Below are 17,239 nucleotides of genomic sequence, written 5' to 3' on the forward strand. Positions count from 1 at the left end.
TAGTTTTTACTACGCCATCTGCAGCCAGGAAAGCACTGTACAAAAAATCTTTTTAAAAAAATCAGGGGCACCTGGGTGGCTCAGCTGGTTAAGCATCCGACTTCAGCTCAAGTCATGATCTCACAGTTCGTGAGTTTGAGCCCCACGTCGGACTCTGTGCTGACAGCTCAGAGCCTAGAGCCTGCTTCAGATTCTGTGTGTGTGTGTGTGTGTCTCTCTCTCTCTGCCCCTCCCCCGCTTGCACTCTGTCTCTCTCCCTCTCGAAAATAAACATTAAAAAAAATTTTTTTTTAAAGTCAAGGTACAAACAGCTGAATGAAATAGAAGTTACACGCTTGAAGACAACCGATGTCAGCTGTGAGGCTGTGCAACATTCACACCTAATTCAAAAATCAAGGTGTGAAGGGAGCTCGCCCAACCCAAAGAACACTAGAGAAAGAGTACCCAGCACATGAACACCAATGAATGGTCCACCAGAGACAATGGTCGAGTGTGCCCTGCCCTCTGGGCTGCCAAGTCTCAGGCATGGGGAGGGTGGGCCACACATGATGGAAATGAGCCAGTCAAAGCACAGCCGAGAGAATGTGGGAATAACCCGGTCTAATCATGGCCAATAGGCTCAGAAAATCATAACTGCATCACTCACAAATCAGAAAATATAATCAAATTCTTCTTATGAAATAGCGAAAATCAATCCATTTTATTAGCCTAGCCACCACAATAACCTAATCAATTTTCATCCAAAAGACTGCTTCAGCAGAAGGAAGGTGCTCCGAAAAAGCCTCCAAGATGTAGTAGCCCATCCCCATCACCAGCCAGGAGAGTGAGCAGGGAGCAGGCCTGGCCACGTGACTCGTGGAGAAGCTCAACACGTAAGTACCACGCACTGTAGTTCCGAAGCTACGTTATGGACTCCACTCATGTCGCTCCAGCCTTCTGAGGTAGATTTTTCACAGAGGGAAAGAAAGGATATCTGACTGACCCAGGTCTGAATCCACCTAGAAGTTCTACTTCTCATGAGAAGCAACAGGCTGGCGTACTGAGTTTGTAACAGCAGTCTCCTGTGAGTTTGGCCAGTAAGAGGCCCAAGGGGCTCAATCTGGGGACACCATAAAAGTCCGACTTCCGGAAGTGACACTCAGACGTTGGAGCCTGGCAGCCCTGGAGAAGGCACTTGAGCAGGAAATCAGTCTTCCTCTCAGACGAGCCCAACACTACTCTACCTGGCTTAAATCAGAAAGCCTCTCAGAACACCCAGGACCCTTCGTAGGTTTGCTTCCATAGCAATACTATCTGTGATCTAACTGAATACCAAACACACCGAGGCAGGAGAGTACAGGAGGCAGAAACACTGGACAAGGGCTGAGACCAGGTACGCAGCTCCTCTCCAAACCACCTTGTACATATGACATTTAACAGCATAACTCCTCCTGCTCTACCCACCAGCAAGGAGACCAGGAATGGCCGTATCTGACAGACACAGACACTCTCCGATTAGCACCAGGTATGCTGGCTAAGAAGTGGGAGCTTAGGCTGAATCAGTGCTGGGCAGAGCCTTTGCAGCACCAGTGTCTATGGAGAGATATTCCTGATAACATTAATCACTGGCAATTACCATAGAATTACCACTTCCCCACTGGCCTTGGGTTCCTTACTTCTCCAGGTCTCATCATTCACTCCAACAGCTCACTTGCCTACAGCCCATAAATGCAGCAAAAGCTTCACTGGAACGTACTTTAACTTTAAAAACAGGAGCGCCTGGGTGGCTCAGTCGGTTGAGCGTCCGACTTCGGCTCAGGTCACGATCTCGCGGTCCGTGAGTTCGAGCCCCACGTCAGGCTCTGGGCTGATGGCTCAGAGCCTGGAGCCTGCTTCCGATTCTGTGTCTCCCTCTCTCTCTGCCCCTCCCCCGTTCATGCTCTGTCTCTGTCTCAAAAATAAATAAACGTTAAAAAAAAAATAAAAAATAAAAATAAAAAAATAAAAACAAAACCATACTTGTTTAGCCACAGCTGCAGTGACTCAAAGGAGTATCCTTAAGACAAAGAACATTAAGTGGCAGAAAAACAAGCCACTGCAGGGTAACCACTGTAACAGACTGGCTACAAACCAGGGAGCAGTGCAACATAGGGCAAACCTAGAGGCCCAGAGCAAAGTCCAGCATATCCTGGCCCCTCTCTAAGGGGCTGGCCAGCTCATCAGCATCACAAATCAAGGAGATGGGGGCAGGAAGGGAAGGTGAGAGAAGAATCAAGGTCGGTCTTCGGTGACCAACCAATCAGGGTAGGAATGAAGGGTGAAGGGCCCCATCCCCCTTAGGCCAAAGCTGTCAGGAGCAGAGGGATGGTATTATAAGAGTGAACCAATCAAGCCGTCCTCTGCACCCTCAACCACTGAAAACACCTGGATCCCACAAAGGCAGTGCCAGCAAAGAGCGTCTTGGCACCGAGTCCGCTCCACCCAAAATCCAGGTCACCTCCGGCATTCTCCCTGCCCAGATATTTGTGTGAGGCCTCATCTCCTTGCCTGGGCTTCCAAGGTTCCCTGCTCACTGGCATCTGTTCCTCGTGGTTGAAACCACGCCTGCATCAGTACAACCACATGTACATACCCTTGCAAGGTTTTACAATCCCTAAAAACAAGCCTGACAAACATTTACCTTCATTTAGAAGCCTACTCTCTGGACACCGCCTTACTCTGGGCAGGACAAAGGAGCTGTGTCAGTCTTGTCACTACCAGAATACAAGCTCCTTGAGGACCAGTATTAGCCTCACTGTACGAATCACTCAGCACCGCGTGAACCCATGGTATTTCCATGGTAGGAAGTCGGGACAATGTGGTGGTTAAGACCAGTTGTGGCGTTAAGCACCATGCCACTGGGGAGCTCTGAGCAAGTGTCTCCGTCCCTCTGAGGCTGCTCCGCCAAGTCCACCGAAGGGAGCTGCAGGAACCGAAAACTGCTACAAGTTCCCAATCCCTAAGTGCTGGCTCTGTGTGCAGCCCCCAGCCACGCTCTGAAGCACCTCCTAGGCGTTATATCATCCGACCTTCGCACCAAACCTCCCATCTCCTTCCTAAACGTAGGTTCTCCCATCGCCTTCTTAAATGAGAAAACCCCATCAGAGAACCAAGTTCAGGAGAGGGCCAGGATTCATCCACATCTGTCGGCCTAATGAGGAATTCCAGTGTTTTTATGTAATACCTGGCTCGACGTAAGTACTCAGGAGACAGTACTTTAGCATATCTTAATATTATAATTTTATTATTATAAAAAAATTTAATTCGTAGGCTCCACCTACAAATCCAGTTATCTTCTAAAGGAAACTCCCAGGCTTAATGGGGTCAAGAGTAGCATCCACAGGGACCTGAGGGTTGGAATATGCCCCTGGCAAGGCAAAAATTACAAAAAAAAATGAAGTGGCGGGTGGTGGCTGTTGAGACCAAGGAGATAGGCTGTTAAGAGAAAGGAGAAAAGGCGGCTATCCTCAAGACAGGAAGTGGACAAACGGATGAAAAACGATCGAGCGCCCCACATTTTAAAGCTCATTAAATTCTGATTATCTGGGTTACTCATAACCTTGGCCTCAACTGCAGAGAAAACTCACACTCAGATAACCCCACCCACGTCCTCATTACTCAAAAAATGTGGTCCAGCCAACAGCATTAGCAGCCCCTGGGAGGTGGTTACAAATACAGGATTTGCAGGCTCCCCCCCACACCTGAAGCAGCAGCTGCACCTATCAAGACCCCCAGGTGACCCATGCACACAGCCAAGCTGGAGGAGCGCTGATCCTCAGTTATCCCGGTTTCCTTACCAACAGCACATCTTTCCGCCCACACAGCCTGCTGTCCTAAGTTCTTCAAGAGCAGCATGGGCAGTGGAGAACCTCCCACTAACCCCCACAGAGACTGCAAAGCTTTCAGGCCTGTTCAGGCAGAGCAGGTCACTGGCTCTCCCCGTTCCCAATAGGTTATCTGATCCAAGCTTCCCATCGGCCTCTCGTTCCAGCCTTGTTTTTCGAGAGATCTTCATGTTGGACCAGAAGAGGAGATTTTAAAGAACTATCTTTTCCAGGCAGAGCCAGCCAATGCTGATACTGGGCATCAATCCACAAAGGTGAAATGAGTCACTCAATGAGAGGAGTGAGATCAGGCCTTTCATCCAGCACCATAGCGGCACCATCTGTGGGAACACTAATTATCCTTCTAGCTCCACTGCCTTTTCTTCCGACGCTCTATCATTACCTTGGCAGAGCTTTTCCATACCAAGGGTACCAAACGGCTTGAGGAAGGACATCAGTAGCTTTAATGCCCATGGCTAGCTTTAAGCACTTGTGCAATCTATTTTATTGCGTTACAAATGACTTCCCCACATTTATTTGTCTTTTCTACCCTGGCAGGCTCAGCCTCAAGTCACTGGGGACACCTCCTGTCCCAGTTAAGATTCTGACTGCGAAACGGCCTGGCCAAACAATGTCTACTGCTTGTCAATAATCAGGATGCCAAATCACAGGTAAGGTGATGATATCCTTCCCTGCAGATGGAAAGGGAGCAGCTATAAACTGACAATATTTCCCACTAGCCTAATGAAGACTCCCGAACATCTGGTGGCTCTAGCAGAGAGCGATGAGGCATCAATGCCAGAAACGGCCACCGTCAAAGAAAATGGTACACAGGTCAGAAAACAGACAGACTGGTATCGGACATAGCAGCACAGGGCTGGCAGTCTAATCGACAAAGCATGTCCACAAGAACAAGATGGTACTGTCTGAAGATGCTATTTTAGCACACATTCTTACCGAAAAAACATTTCTGAGACACTTCCAGAGGCCTTCAAGGACATAATTCCTTCTGCTGAGTCTTTCAATAAGAAGTGTACCAGAGGAGAGATTTCTGAAGAATCAGACCCTCACTTCAGACACACCACATTCTCGTGGGTGTATCAGGGGGGTTGGGGCCAGAAGTTTATGTCAGTCGAAGGGCCCCATTGGGTCACAGCACCAGAAATACAGAAAGAGAAATACTACTTCTTAACAGTTACTTCTAAACTCTGCCCCAAGGACTTAACATGAAAACAACGCATTTCTTATAGACCCCTACTAAAGTCAGACATGCCAGAGCCCCAGCACCTTCTGTACATGGCAAGAGTTAAATCTGGGGGTGTGCAGAAGGCATGCTCCTTTCCCATCCAGGTGACGAACTCACCACTGACTTGTCTTGCAGTATTTGCTGACAGAAATTTTGCCAAGTTCCAAAATATCTAGTTCAAGTCAATTCCCGCCCCATATTCTAAGATTCCTCGGTATACATACAGCGACAGAACAACAGCCCCCGTTGCTTCTCCCTTCCGCTTGCCTACAACTGCAGACTTCCCGTATGTGGATTACTAAAGCCTAGAAGGCAAGGGAGGGATTGGCTCAGGGTCTAAGGTAACTTCACTACCTCTACAGGAAACTAGTTCACTTTGGCTACTCCTGCCAACTTTGTACCAACTCTTTCTGAAACATTCACAGTAACACCTGGGGAAGGGATCTAAGAGCACAGATGATACAGCCAAATGCCTTTGTTCTCCTATCTAGGTCGAAGGAAGACAGTGCCTCTCCTGTCATTAAGGTGAACTAAAAAAAACAGATTCCCACCACCACAGAGCTGCATAAGTAATTCGTGAACATAAACTAGATGTGCGGCTGACCCAGGAATTAAATTAAATAAAGCACACACCAGAAGCTGCAGTCACTACTAAAGGACTACCACTTACTGAATGCCTGTTACACACGCAGGCCACTGTGCCAGGCACTCACGTTTCCAACCACAATCCTGTGACACAAGGTCTGATCAGCCCCATTTCAGAGAGAGGGAAATAGGCTCAGAGATGCTCGGTGGCCAAAATCACACAGCCAGTATGAGACAGAGCTAGAAGTCTGAGCCGTCCTGTCAAAGCCCACCCTCCTTTCAGCTCACTCTGCCTGGACGAGGAGGTGAGGGAAGACAGGAGAGTGACTGCACAACCCCGCCCCCCCCCACCAGCCCCTGCCCTGTGGTGCCTTCGTACCTCCAGTCAGCTCCATCGTTAGCTTTTCATTTTCGATCATTTTCTTCTTCTCTTCCAGCTCAGCAATCAAGTTCTCTTTCAGCTCCACCTTCTTGTCTTCAAATTCTTTCACCGCGGCCTTCTTTTCTTTGATGTAGTTTCTTTCCACCTGTTCAGTCTGAGCAAAAGAGAAACACAAGTTCGGGCTCCAGCTGTGGTCGCGGGAGCCCAGTAAACACCTCCCCGGGAAGCACAGGCTCAGCTGCACCCGCCTGCACAGGCAGGAGCGGGACACCTGCAAGTTCTCCAACAAATGCATGAAGTCGAACCATACAACCGGCCTATGAGCATACCTGACTACTCGGTTATTTCTTCTCTTTCACATCTTATATCGCATGGCTTGCAGCTTAAAGTAAAATGTCAAGATTCTCACAGATAAATTCTTTTAAAGCCTTAATTTCTAAGGAAAAAAGTACATTCTGGATAAAACATCTACGTTCAAAATTAATTGCACAGAGTCAAAATAACACGAGTTACTTGATTTGTTGACATTTATACCAAGATAAAATCAACTAGGTCATCAGATCATTTTTTAGGTATCTGAATCCTCAAGCACTCAAACACCGAAATAATACTAAATTTAAAAGTGTTCATTTTTTAAGTCTCGCCATCACATTAAGCGAAGAACAAGGGAGCTTATGGTTGGCTACGGCTGTGGGTCACATCATCCTGCAGACTATGTGTGTTCCACTGACCTCAGTAGTAAAATGGTTCCTGATAACGTGGCTCTGTTAAACCATGACCTCACACTCACGTGTGGCTCTCATAAAGTCAGGACTCCCCCCACACAGACACACTAGCCACCCCAGGAACAGATCAGCATCCAAGATGCAGGCTCTCAGCTCTGTACCACAGCGCTGTGCTTCACAAAGAACCGACACTCAGATGTCTGCTGAAGGAAAGAAAAAATGTTCAATCTGCCTTTCTTACTGACCTAGAGGGGTTCCGCTGTAAAACAGCCCCTGAGCCACTTCAGAGACTGGGCTATGTCAAGGAGCAACATAACAAATTAGACCGTTGTAACTTAGACGTACTCCCGCATGGCACTAACATCAGGTGAAAGTCAACGAGAGAGCAGTGGGGGATGAGTACCCCCTCATCCCCTGTGATGAGCAGAAGCTGCCTGACCTATAAACGAACAGATGGGAATTTCTTTTTTTTTTTTTTTTAATTTTTTTTTTCAACGTTTTTTATTTATTTTTGGGACAGAGAGAGACAGAGCATGAACGGGGGAGGGGCAGAGAGAGAGGGAGACACAGAATCGGAAACAGGCTCCAGGCTCCGAGCCATCAGCCCAGAGCCTGACGCGGGGCTCGAACTCACGGACCGCGAGATCGTGACCTGGCTGAAGTCGGACGCTTAACCGACTGCGCCACCCAGGCGCCCCCAGATGGGAATTTCTAAATGGAGACCCAAAATGTCCTCTAGTCAAACTCAGCCGTGATGAAAGCTTGCAGCTGGGGGCTTCTCAACTATCCACTTGGTGATAGAAGGAAAGGTTCTCCAGATTGGGAGAGCAAGATTCCAGTCTCAGAGAGGGCCTGCAAACCCAGAAGATCCAAGGTACTTACTTCCAGCTGGAGGAAGAGTTCTGAAAGAGAGAAAACATGCAATTAGATTCGCTAGGCTGTGTCACCTTTCCAGACAGTGATGGTAGGATTCATTTAGAAGCAGTAATTGCTTTCTGAAAGCACCGTTACACAGAGCAACTGTTTCCATCAGTAAAGTGTTGATCGACGTGAAGGGGAAGGATGCAGAAACTCTCTAGTTACAATCTGGCCCTGAACAAAATCACCTCTGGCAGTTCTCCCCAAGGGCAAAAACAAGCAGTGGGAACCAAACTCCCCTGGCAAAATAAAACTGAAAGTTACCCCTTCTTTCACTCAGTAGGTACCCTCCAACAGTCCCACAGGGCAGGATGGGGCAGGAAGGAACAATGCCGTTTCTCCAGAAGCAGAATCAACACTGACGTTTTTAAAGCACGGGTGAAGTACTCTGCATGGCAAGGAAGGACATTCCCCTGAGAAGTCAGGGCAGAGGTTCTGAGCCCTTCCGGGGCTTTCACGGGCCACCATGCCTGTGTGTGTGGCTGTGCCTCCACAGCAACACCCTGTGGGTCTCTGCTGCACTTCCAAGCTCCAGACCTAATGTGACCTCTGCACAGGCAGCTCCACCTCACTTACCAACCCCACCCCCCTCAGACACCTACGAGTCTCCACCCAAGAGTATTCGACAGCTTACTCACCACCCACTATGTGTCAAGCCATTAGCAACCGTTTAACAGCAGCCCCCCCCCCCCCACTACATCAGAAGGCCCTTGACAAAGCCAGCCCTTTAAACAAAAGGGGTCCATGGCACCTAATCTTTTCTGGGCGACATGGAGCTGCTGCATAGGTCACAAAGACTGCCAGTGAACCAACAACGCCAGGGGGCGCTGTTCATATTTTAGCACAGTCTCCTTCGTGAACATGATGAATCCTATGGATCCACTTGCCCATAAAAAAGCATATACGCACATCCACACGTAATTTCCTAGAATCTGGAGTTTTAGGACTCCAGATTAACAATTCAGACCTCAATAGATATTGAATAGGAAGTTTAAATGAAGAGGGGTGCCTGGCTGGCTCAGTCAATGAAGCACACAACTCAATCTCAGGGTCATGAGTTCAAGTCCCACACTGTGTAGAGCCTACTTAAAATGTAAAAAAAAAAAAAAAAAAAAAAAAAAAGAAAATTTCAACAAGGCAAGAGATGAGCCACTCATTATTTTCTAACTTCTCCAGAAGCCCTGATCACTTTGGTCCTAGGATCACCAAGCACATGAGCCCAAGCACACGCAGCCCAACGTGCTGGCCCCAACGGCTTTAGATGCACAAACAACCTGACACAGCAAGTCTGCGCCCTTGTCAGAAATCACACCCGAACCAAGTCAAACTGGCAATCAGCTTTCGGGGTCGGTGATGGTTGTTTTAGTTAAAACAGCCATGCACCAACACAACTAGAGCAGGTGGATTATCTCTGCCCAGAACGTGGTCTTTCAGGCTCAAGCTGTGACTGATCTGGGAGCTCTTCTGCATGTGTATCCAGGGGCAGGGGAGAGAGATGTTTCTGAAAGGACACACGAGGACAGGACTGAACGTGGAATTAAGGGAAGCAGCTCAATACTCATGCTGCAGTTCTGGCTTCAGAAAAGTGGCTCACGTCCATCTCCTTTCCTTACTTGTATCTTAAACCAATTCCATGAGGTATTCGTATCCCCCCTACAGATGGGGCAATTGGGGCTCCAAGAGCAAATTACTGCTCAAAGGCTCAAGACCTAAAGTGCAAGGAGGAAGACCTAAACCTAGGGCCTCATGCCTCACCTCCTTTCCCTAATGCGGAACACCGGGAAGAGGGCTGAGGATCTCAAAGATGTCCCAAGGAGATGCCTCAAGAAGTCAGAGTGCAGTGGGGACAACCACAGGGGCAGGCAGGCGGATGTGGGCGCACAGAAGGCCAATGGCTGTACTTCCATTTTCCCCGCGCCTCTTGCACCCCTCCGCTACCTTTCTGCTGTTGGGTGTACGCGGGACATCTACTCCCTGGAGAGAGGGAAAAGTTCCACCAACAGAAAGCCGGAAAGACAATGGAACAGAAAGCAAGAGGACAGCAGCCTGAGGAGCAGCACCCAGACAGCATCTGCAGACCCAGCATTAGGTACCCCCAGACCCCCCGAGCAGGAACAGGCACTACGTGGGCGCTCGAAATTGAATGCTTACAGAACATTTCCCATAGGACCAGGAATCTGTGTTTACACACTTTGAACAATCATCACATCTTACTTTTTGCATGATTCTTTATTGACCTCAGAATGTTCCTTAACTTACCCATGTTTGCACGTCTTTTGTCAATGAAATAGCACATTTCCTAAAGTCAAGGACAAGGTGTTCCACTACTTTTTTGCTCAGAGCTTGAATGTAGCAGGTGCTCCACAAATTCTTAACGAACACACGTACTGTGTACTATAGAACCAAGGTGTGCTCTTCCCGTAAATGCTTGTAACACTCAAGAGGAAAAAAAAAAAACAGAGGACACCCCTTCCTCCCAGAGCAGGGAATGCCAAAAGAAGCAAACTTCAAACAAGAGTGAAACAAGCTCGATTCTTTCCCATGTCAGCTCCTCTCATGGTACATTCAGCCAGCCAAGCAGACGTGAGACAGAACGTGTAAGACTGCTTAACCTGGGGGCGCCAGGGAGCATAACTGACTTCAAGGAGCCAGCTGGGGGTTCCAGGGAGTATAACCGACCGTAAGGAGCCAACACTAATAAGCTTAACTACAGGTTGTTCGTTGGCCACTGGAAAAAAGATGTCCCAGCTTTACCCAACTGCACCTCTGGTCTCTCTTCCCCAACCCCTCCACCATACCCAAGGATTATCTGAGATGCATGCTGGACAGCAGCTCTCATGACATTACATCGATAATCAGCAAAAGGAGGAACACTTAAAGATGATTTACTTCCACCTAAGACAGAGCCTCACCTGCGTTTCGAATCCTCTCTTTGTACTGCTGATCTAGTTTTTTCATCCTCTTCTGATATTCCTGTAACGTACCTGATTTTGAGATGTACAAAATAAAACGTATTTTGAATATCAATCTGTTTTACATTTTAGTTCCTAAAATTATCTTATAGTACCCACAGTGACTGTTTTAATAACCTCAAAGTAAAACACAAACCAAGGAAAGGCACAGGCAAACAGAACTAACTGCTCTGGTTCTCAACCAAGGCCAACAACAGAAATCACCCCACCTAGTGGATTAAGACTCTCTAGCAAGTGAGAGGAAGTCAAAAGGTGCAGGATTGAAATGATTCTGATCACCTGCTGCCACTTTGAGTCAATGGGCTTCCCTTTCCTGAGCTCATTCTTCTTCGGTAAGGCCTAGAACTTTCAGTAGGACCATCCAGTAGAACTTTCCCTACAATGGTGGAAACATCCTATGTTGCACTGTCCAATATGGTAGCCACTAGTCATATGTAGCTATTGAGCACTTGGAATGTAGCTAGCACAACTGAGGAACAGAATTATTAATTTCAGTTCATTAATTTCAGTTCATTAAATTTAAATAGCCACACATGGCCAGTGACAATTCTGGATTGCTTGGGTACAGATTTTCACCAAATATCTACTCGTGTCATTGCTTTTCCCTAAAGCAGCCAATTACACGGGTCACTATTATCATGGAAAATATTTTCCCGATCATGACATATTTGCAGGGTATGTTAATGGCATCTTTTTCAAAATCCCTCACTCAACCATGCCAGGTATGCCTTATAGCCTTGCTAGAGGAGAATATATTTCTTGCCCCACAAGAAACCCACTGTCCCCATGGTGCTAGCCATCCCTCATGGGTAATCTCATCTACTTCGACCTTCTGCATCTTGTTTAAAACAAATTTAAACAAGAGAAAGTGGGGTGCCTAAGGTCAAATTTCCAGAAAGCAGCGAAGCTGGGATTCAAACCCGTGACGGCACTTGAGAGCCTATGCTCTTAACCTGATGCCGAACTGTCTTTAGCAAGAAACAGCACAAAATACAGTCCACTTCTAATTTACCAAGCAAACAAGAGAAAACACACACAGTAGGGATAACCCACAGTTCGCCAGCAATTAGTTTAGAAAGTACTGTACCACTTCACATATTCTTTGGTAACAATGTTTCTCCCAAAAATGTCTAGCTTTAGGCGCACAGTGTTTTTCAGTTCATGCTCTTCCAAAGGGTCTGAGATTTTGAAAAGGTGAAAATTACTGCTTTACTGACAGAAGTAAGCAAAATGCATACCGGACAGCTAAAATCAGGCAGACCAAATTTTAAATCACTCCCACAGAGGAGTGAAAGATTTCAAAGGTTTGCAATACTAAGCATACTTAGAAGTGAAGGGTTAAACACACCAACCTTCCTGAAGTTGTTGCAACTGTCTCTTGAGAGAAGCCAGTTTATCCTGATACATCCTGTTAAAAAAAAAAAAAAAAAGCCACACTGAAAAACACTAATATTGAATTCCAAAATAATCTACATACAGGAATTACCTAGATTGTTATGGGAATGTCATAAACGTCCTTTAGTGAACAGAGAAAACTGGAGAGTCTGCCAGCTGGTTTAAAATGTACCAGCAGCTAAAGGGATCAGAAAAGGACAAGGATTCTGTGTTCTGGAATCCTAACTCAGTGTTGTAGTTTCCTGTGTTCTCTATCCCACCTTTAGAGAATCAGTCTGAAACCCACAAACATGAAGACCCACAAATTTTAATAAATAAGCAACAATAGGCAAGAAGTTATAAAGAGAAATTGAAAAGTGCGGTGCCATTTTCTTGTGGATTTAGAGGTATCCACAAGAGGTATAAATACACACACAAACGCAGCAAAGGCCTAAACACAGCCCTTATATCAACTCTACAACTACATTCTAAGTTCCAAACGAGTCAGGTTATGCCTTTGGCATGTTTTTCTATGTAGATATCATAGTTGGTACAAACACCAAGTTAATAAACCTTCCTGTCATTTTTAAAAGCACTACCTTCCAGGATCAGAGAAATAATAGTAATTCAGTAACAAAGTTAAAATGTAGGATTTGTTTGCAGCCCCAGCTGGATAAGAACACATAACACACACCAACAGCCTAGTGTGCTATTTTTTCCCCCTCACACCGAATGGATTATAGGCAATTATTCACTCCGCCAAGTCTGTTTGAATGGTAGATTCCACAAGTAAATCATATTTTAACAATATTTTTGCTTCTATCTGAAAAACACCCCCACTTTGACACTGACAAAAATAAGATTTGCAACCTGAATGAACACTGTCCAACAGAGAAGCAGCACACTAGCTTTTTGATTGCTCAAGTGAGGGCTGTAAATACAACCCCACTATTTGTATAGGTTGGGGGAAGAGTGAAACACAATCTAGGAATTCCACAGGAGAGCTGATCAAAAGATCCAGGAGAATTCTGATGCACTCTCAAGGCTCACCTTGAATCATACAAGGCATTAAATTTTAATCAAAAATGTTTGTGTATCCAATATATTCCAAATGTTTATTTTCGAGAGAGAGCATGAGCCAGAAAGAAAGGGACGGAGTGGGGGATAGGGGATGCAAAGCAGGCTCCAAGTTGACAGCAGTGACCCGACGTGGGGCTCAAACTCACAAACTGTAAGATCAGGACCTGAGCTGAAGTCGGACGCTAAACTGACTGAGCCACCCAGGCACCCCCTGTATCCAATATTAAGGGGCACGCTGAATTAAAATATGGTCTCAAAAGAATGCTTAAATATGGTGAGTACAGGAGAGGAAACAAATGTGTAAACTGCACGCAGGAAGTATTTGGAGCCCAGCGTACTAAATTTTCCACCGCAGAGTGCAGTTAACAACGCCTTTGAGTTCTGAATCCGTCTTTGAAAGGGAATATTAACAGACTGAAAAGCAAAATAAATGCAGATTTGGGAAAAGGTACACTAAACTGACTGAAATGGTTTAAGGTGAAAATGGTTCAAAATAAATCGGTAAAAAGCCTGGAAAGAATAAAAATAAAAAGCAAGCACAGCCCACGTGGTCTCTCAAAATAAACAAACAATAAAAAAAAAAGTAATTCTTCTTTATTCAGCATGGGTGGGTGGAATTTAGCTGAGCTACCCCTTTGGATTCCAAAGCGTGAAAAGGGTAACAGAATCCAGATGATGGTCACGAAACATTTGCAAATAGGACCTATAAAAAAAAAAAGAATGTGGATCATCTGGTTTAAAGATTAAGAATCTAAAGTCAAATCAAAATCCTCAAAATACATTCAACAAATACTTATGGGATATATTTTATACAGTCTTCCATCTGTGTTTACATTAAAACGAGTGGTTTCAGTTTCTCTGGGCACATTTAGAGAAGGCTTGAGTGTGGACGTGGGACAAGCGGAAAGAGCACTGGAGCAAGAGTCAGGGGCCATGCTCTCCTGGCACCCAGCACACCTCCAGCTCTAGGTGGAATAAACAGGACACACCCTTGATGCTGAGTTATGGTTTTCACATTTAAAAAAAACAAAAAGGGGAGCCTGGGTGGCTCAGTCGGTTAAGCATCCAACTTCAGCTCAAGCCATGATCTCACGGTTCGTGGGTTCAAGCCCCACATCGGGCTCTGTGCCGACAGCTCGGACCCTGGAGCCTGCTTCGGATTCTGTGTCTCCCTCTCTCTGCTCCTCCCCCTACCCTCAAAAACAAACTTGAAAATTTTTTTAAATGAAAACGTTCTCTCCTGCTACATAGCCCATCCCCAAGGTTCTTCCAACCCGCAGAAGATTCTTTTAACAGGAGGACTGATTAAATATGACAAATTTAAAGGGGGAAATTGCACACACGCATGTGCGCACACACACACAGTCTTTGGAAGCTCTATGGTCAAAACCATACTCAACGTCACTATAAAGATTTCCTGGTCAGTTCTGTATTCCAAACAAGAAATAAAAGATCCATACTCACTGTTCCTTCATTTCTACATAGTCTTCTTCATCATGCTTTGCCAGGTCAGTTTCACTAGCGTCCTCAGTGTCTGAAGTAAAACCAAGGAAGAAAGGCTTGTGAAAATCACAGTTCATGAAGTTGGCATCACCTGACACAGTAACACTTAAACTTCTATAAAATGGATGCAGACCTGCAAGAAACCATCAGTGGAAAATATTAGTTACTTCAGGAAAGAAAATACCATTTCCGACGTATACATGGCTGGATTTACGCAAAGAGCTGCCTTTATGCGAAGTGCAACCAGAGAACAGGGTGCATCGGATGTTGGCAGTCACGGTCAAGTCTGCTACTTCTGCAGAAGCCACACTGGCAGGCCAGGAAAAGGAGATGTGTCAGATGGGAAAACTACAGGCAGCCAGGCCTTGCTCAGTACTCCAACCTAGTAAGTACACGCTTTTCTGGTCTATGCCTGGTGTGAGCCCTGTAATGCATTTCACATCATATATACAAAAGAGAACACAAACCAACAAACTCTAAGAACTGAACTATTTTCAAAGTCACAGCTAAAGGGAAAAGAAAGGAGACAGGATAAACAACAGAAACTGCTTCAGAACACATTAAACACTGTTCTTAGAATAAGTAAATAGTGAACTGTCTCATTTCAACAGTCCTATTTGAGGGGGGAAATCAATTCTGGCTTCACTGCTCCCCCTTGTGGGCCTTAACAGCAGTTACAAGTGACTCATTCAAAATCTCTCCTTAAGGCCCTTCTTCAAATGTAGTTTAAACCAAATGCAGTTAGTTGCTTTAACTTTATTACCTGCACATGTCGCTGCCTTTTTTTAAGGCCGCTGCCCATCCAACTCTCCACAAAGCATTCTCCACTCTTTCAGTCAAGAGACCTTCACGGAATTCCTGTCATATGCCAGCCACTGTAGTTGGCACGTGGCACAGTGAGATGAATAAAACACATTCCTCATTCCAGACAGCTGGTTCAACCTTTTGCTCCACAGCCCTGTTTGGTGCCAGAATATTCCACCCATACGACGGTCTCTTTCTTCTCCCTGGTCCTTTTTCTTTTGTTCCCCTTTCTCCTCCAGGACGTCCTTCCTCAATTCCCTACAAAACAGTCTTCCTGACACTTAACGAAGTGCAAAGCCCCGTTTGAAAAGCAAGGCTCTGACAAGCAGTAATGATAATGCAAAAGAGCGTGGAACTGAAAACACAACGCCACCTGGGCACCATCAAGCAAATCCCCACTTACACCTGTGCCTGCGTCCCCAGGGATGAAAACACCCACCGAGTACCAGGCCAAGCACTTTCTACACAGATCTCCTTTAATCCTCACACCTACAATAGGAAGCCCCGTTACAGCTGGAGAAACTGAGGCGGAAAGCTTAGGTCAGTCCCCTAAGGTTACAAAGCTGGGTTCCGTGAGCCAAATTTACACCTAAGATCCGGCGGATTCCAGGTCCCGTTCTTTTAAGCAAACTGGACTCTCAACCTGCACTGCGCGACCCAAAGGAGGGCTGGCTAAAGCATTTCCCCGAGGGTGGAGGGTCGGAGGGAGCAACTTGGGAACCTGGAAGCCCAACTGGGCTTTTGCTGTGGTCTCTCGGGAACTAAAATGCGGAGGGCAGCTCAAGGTACCCCACGGAAGTCTTCCTCATTCCCACCAGTAAAGACTTGAGGCTCACCAGAGGCGGTCGGAAAGAGAGGAGCAGAGTCTTAAATGGACCTCCAGCTCTGACACCAGCTCCCCAAGTCCCCCGGTCCTATAACTGTCAGGGTACGATATCTCCACCACCGCCTCTACCCCAGCGCAGGTGGGGGGAACTTCCTCCCGGCGGCCCCTTCACCTCCCCCAGTCCCGGAGGTCGCCCCGCCCCTCTCCCGTGCACCCCCACCCACCCCCGCAGCGGTCCCACGCCCGCCGCGGGCTGCTGAGCCAGCCGGAGGACGCACCCTCGTCGGACTCTCTGCCCCGGCAGCTGCGCTCGTCGTCCTCGGCGCTCTCCAGCTCTTCGTCCTCCTCCGGGTAGTACTCCGGGGCCGGCGGCGCTCCAGCCGGGGCCGGAGCCGGAGCCAACAGCCCCGCGGCACTCATGTCGCCACTGGCCGCTGCTGAGCGTGTCACCCGGGGACCGCAGCCGCGCGCCCTGCCGACTCGACGCCCGCCTACCGGCCCCCGAGGGAGCCGCCAACTCGAAGAGCGGCAGCCGCGGCGACCCCTTCCCCGTCTCCGCCAAGCTCCGCCCCGCGCGCCCGCGCTCGGCAACGGGGACCTCGCGCCGGCGGTGACTTCCGGGTCGCAAGCTGTCCGAGAACCGCCTGACTCCATCATCCTTGAGGGGGTGGACGGGCTGCCCCCTTCGCCTTAACCTCAGCCCTTTCATCGCCGTCCTAAAATCCTCACTGGGTAGTGGGGAGGGGCGGAGACAAGTTCTCTAGAATTAGGCAAATCCTTGGACAGGCCTGGCCGCAGCCAGGACCCCGAAGCTGGAAGGCGCTCTGTTTCCAGAAGTAGCCGCCAGGCGGCGCAAGGAGCCAGACCTAAAGCGAGGGTCCTCTGCGACCTGAGAGACAGAAGGGTTGAAACCTCCTGTCAGGTGGAGGTGGTCTCTTTAGTTGAAACAGGTTAACGACGTGAACCATCCCATTTATAGGTC

General features: G+C 47.4%; 1 protein-coding gene across 9 annotated transcripts in view; it reads right to left on the reverse strand.

Annotated features, from left to right (window-relative positions):
* The window catches only part of SUDS3 (SDS3 homolog, SIN3A corepressor complex component), a 110,479-nt gene extending 93,607 nt beyond the window's left edge, over positions 1-16,872 (reverse strand). For 2 of the 9 annotated variants that reach the window (XM_049619881.1, XM_049619886.1), the window contains exons 1-7: positions 16,536-16,871; positions 14,589-14,658; positions 13,756-13,827; positions 12,023-12,078; positions 10,611-10,682; positions 7,663-7,682; positions 6,053-6,209 (exon numbers count right to left, since the gene is read on the reverse strand). In XM_049619881.1, the coding sequence (XP_049475838.1) occupies positions 6,053-6,209; positions 7,663-7,682; positions 10,611-10,682; positions 12,023-12,078; positions 13,756-13,827; positions 14,589-14,658; positions 16,536-16,677 (589 nt within the window). In that variant the 5' untranslated portion in view covers positions 16,678-16,871. Of the gene's footprint in view, positions 1-6,052; positions 6,210-7,662; positions 7,683-10,610; positions 10,683-12,022; positions 12,079-13,755; positions 13,828-14,588; positions 14,659-16,267; positions 16,403-16,535 lie in introns of those variants that run through there. The other 7 variants (XM_049619887.1, XM_049619880.1, XM_049619884.1 and 4 more) reach the window with 7 other exon arrangements.
* Between the last annotated feature and the right edge of the window lie 367 nt (positions 16,873-17,239).

The sequence above is a fragment of the Panthera uncia genome, assembly GCF_023721935.1.
Source record: "Panthera uncia isolate 11264 chromosome D3 unlocalized genomic scaffold, Puncia_PCG_1.0 HiC_scaffold_8, whole genome shotgun sequence".
Lineage (NCBI taxonomy): Eukaryota > Metazoa > Chordata > Mammalia > Carnivora > Felidae > Panthera > Panthera uncia.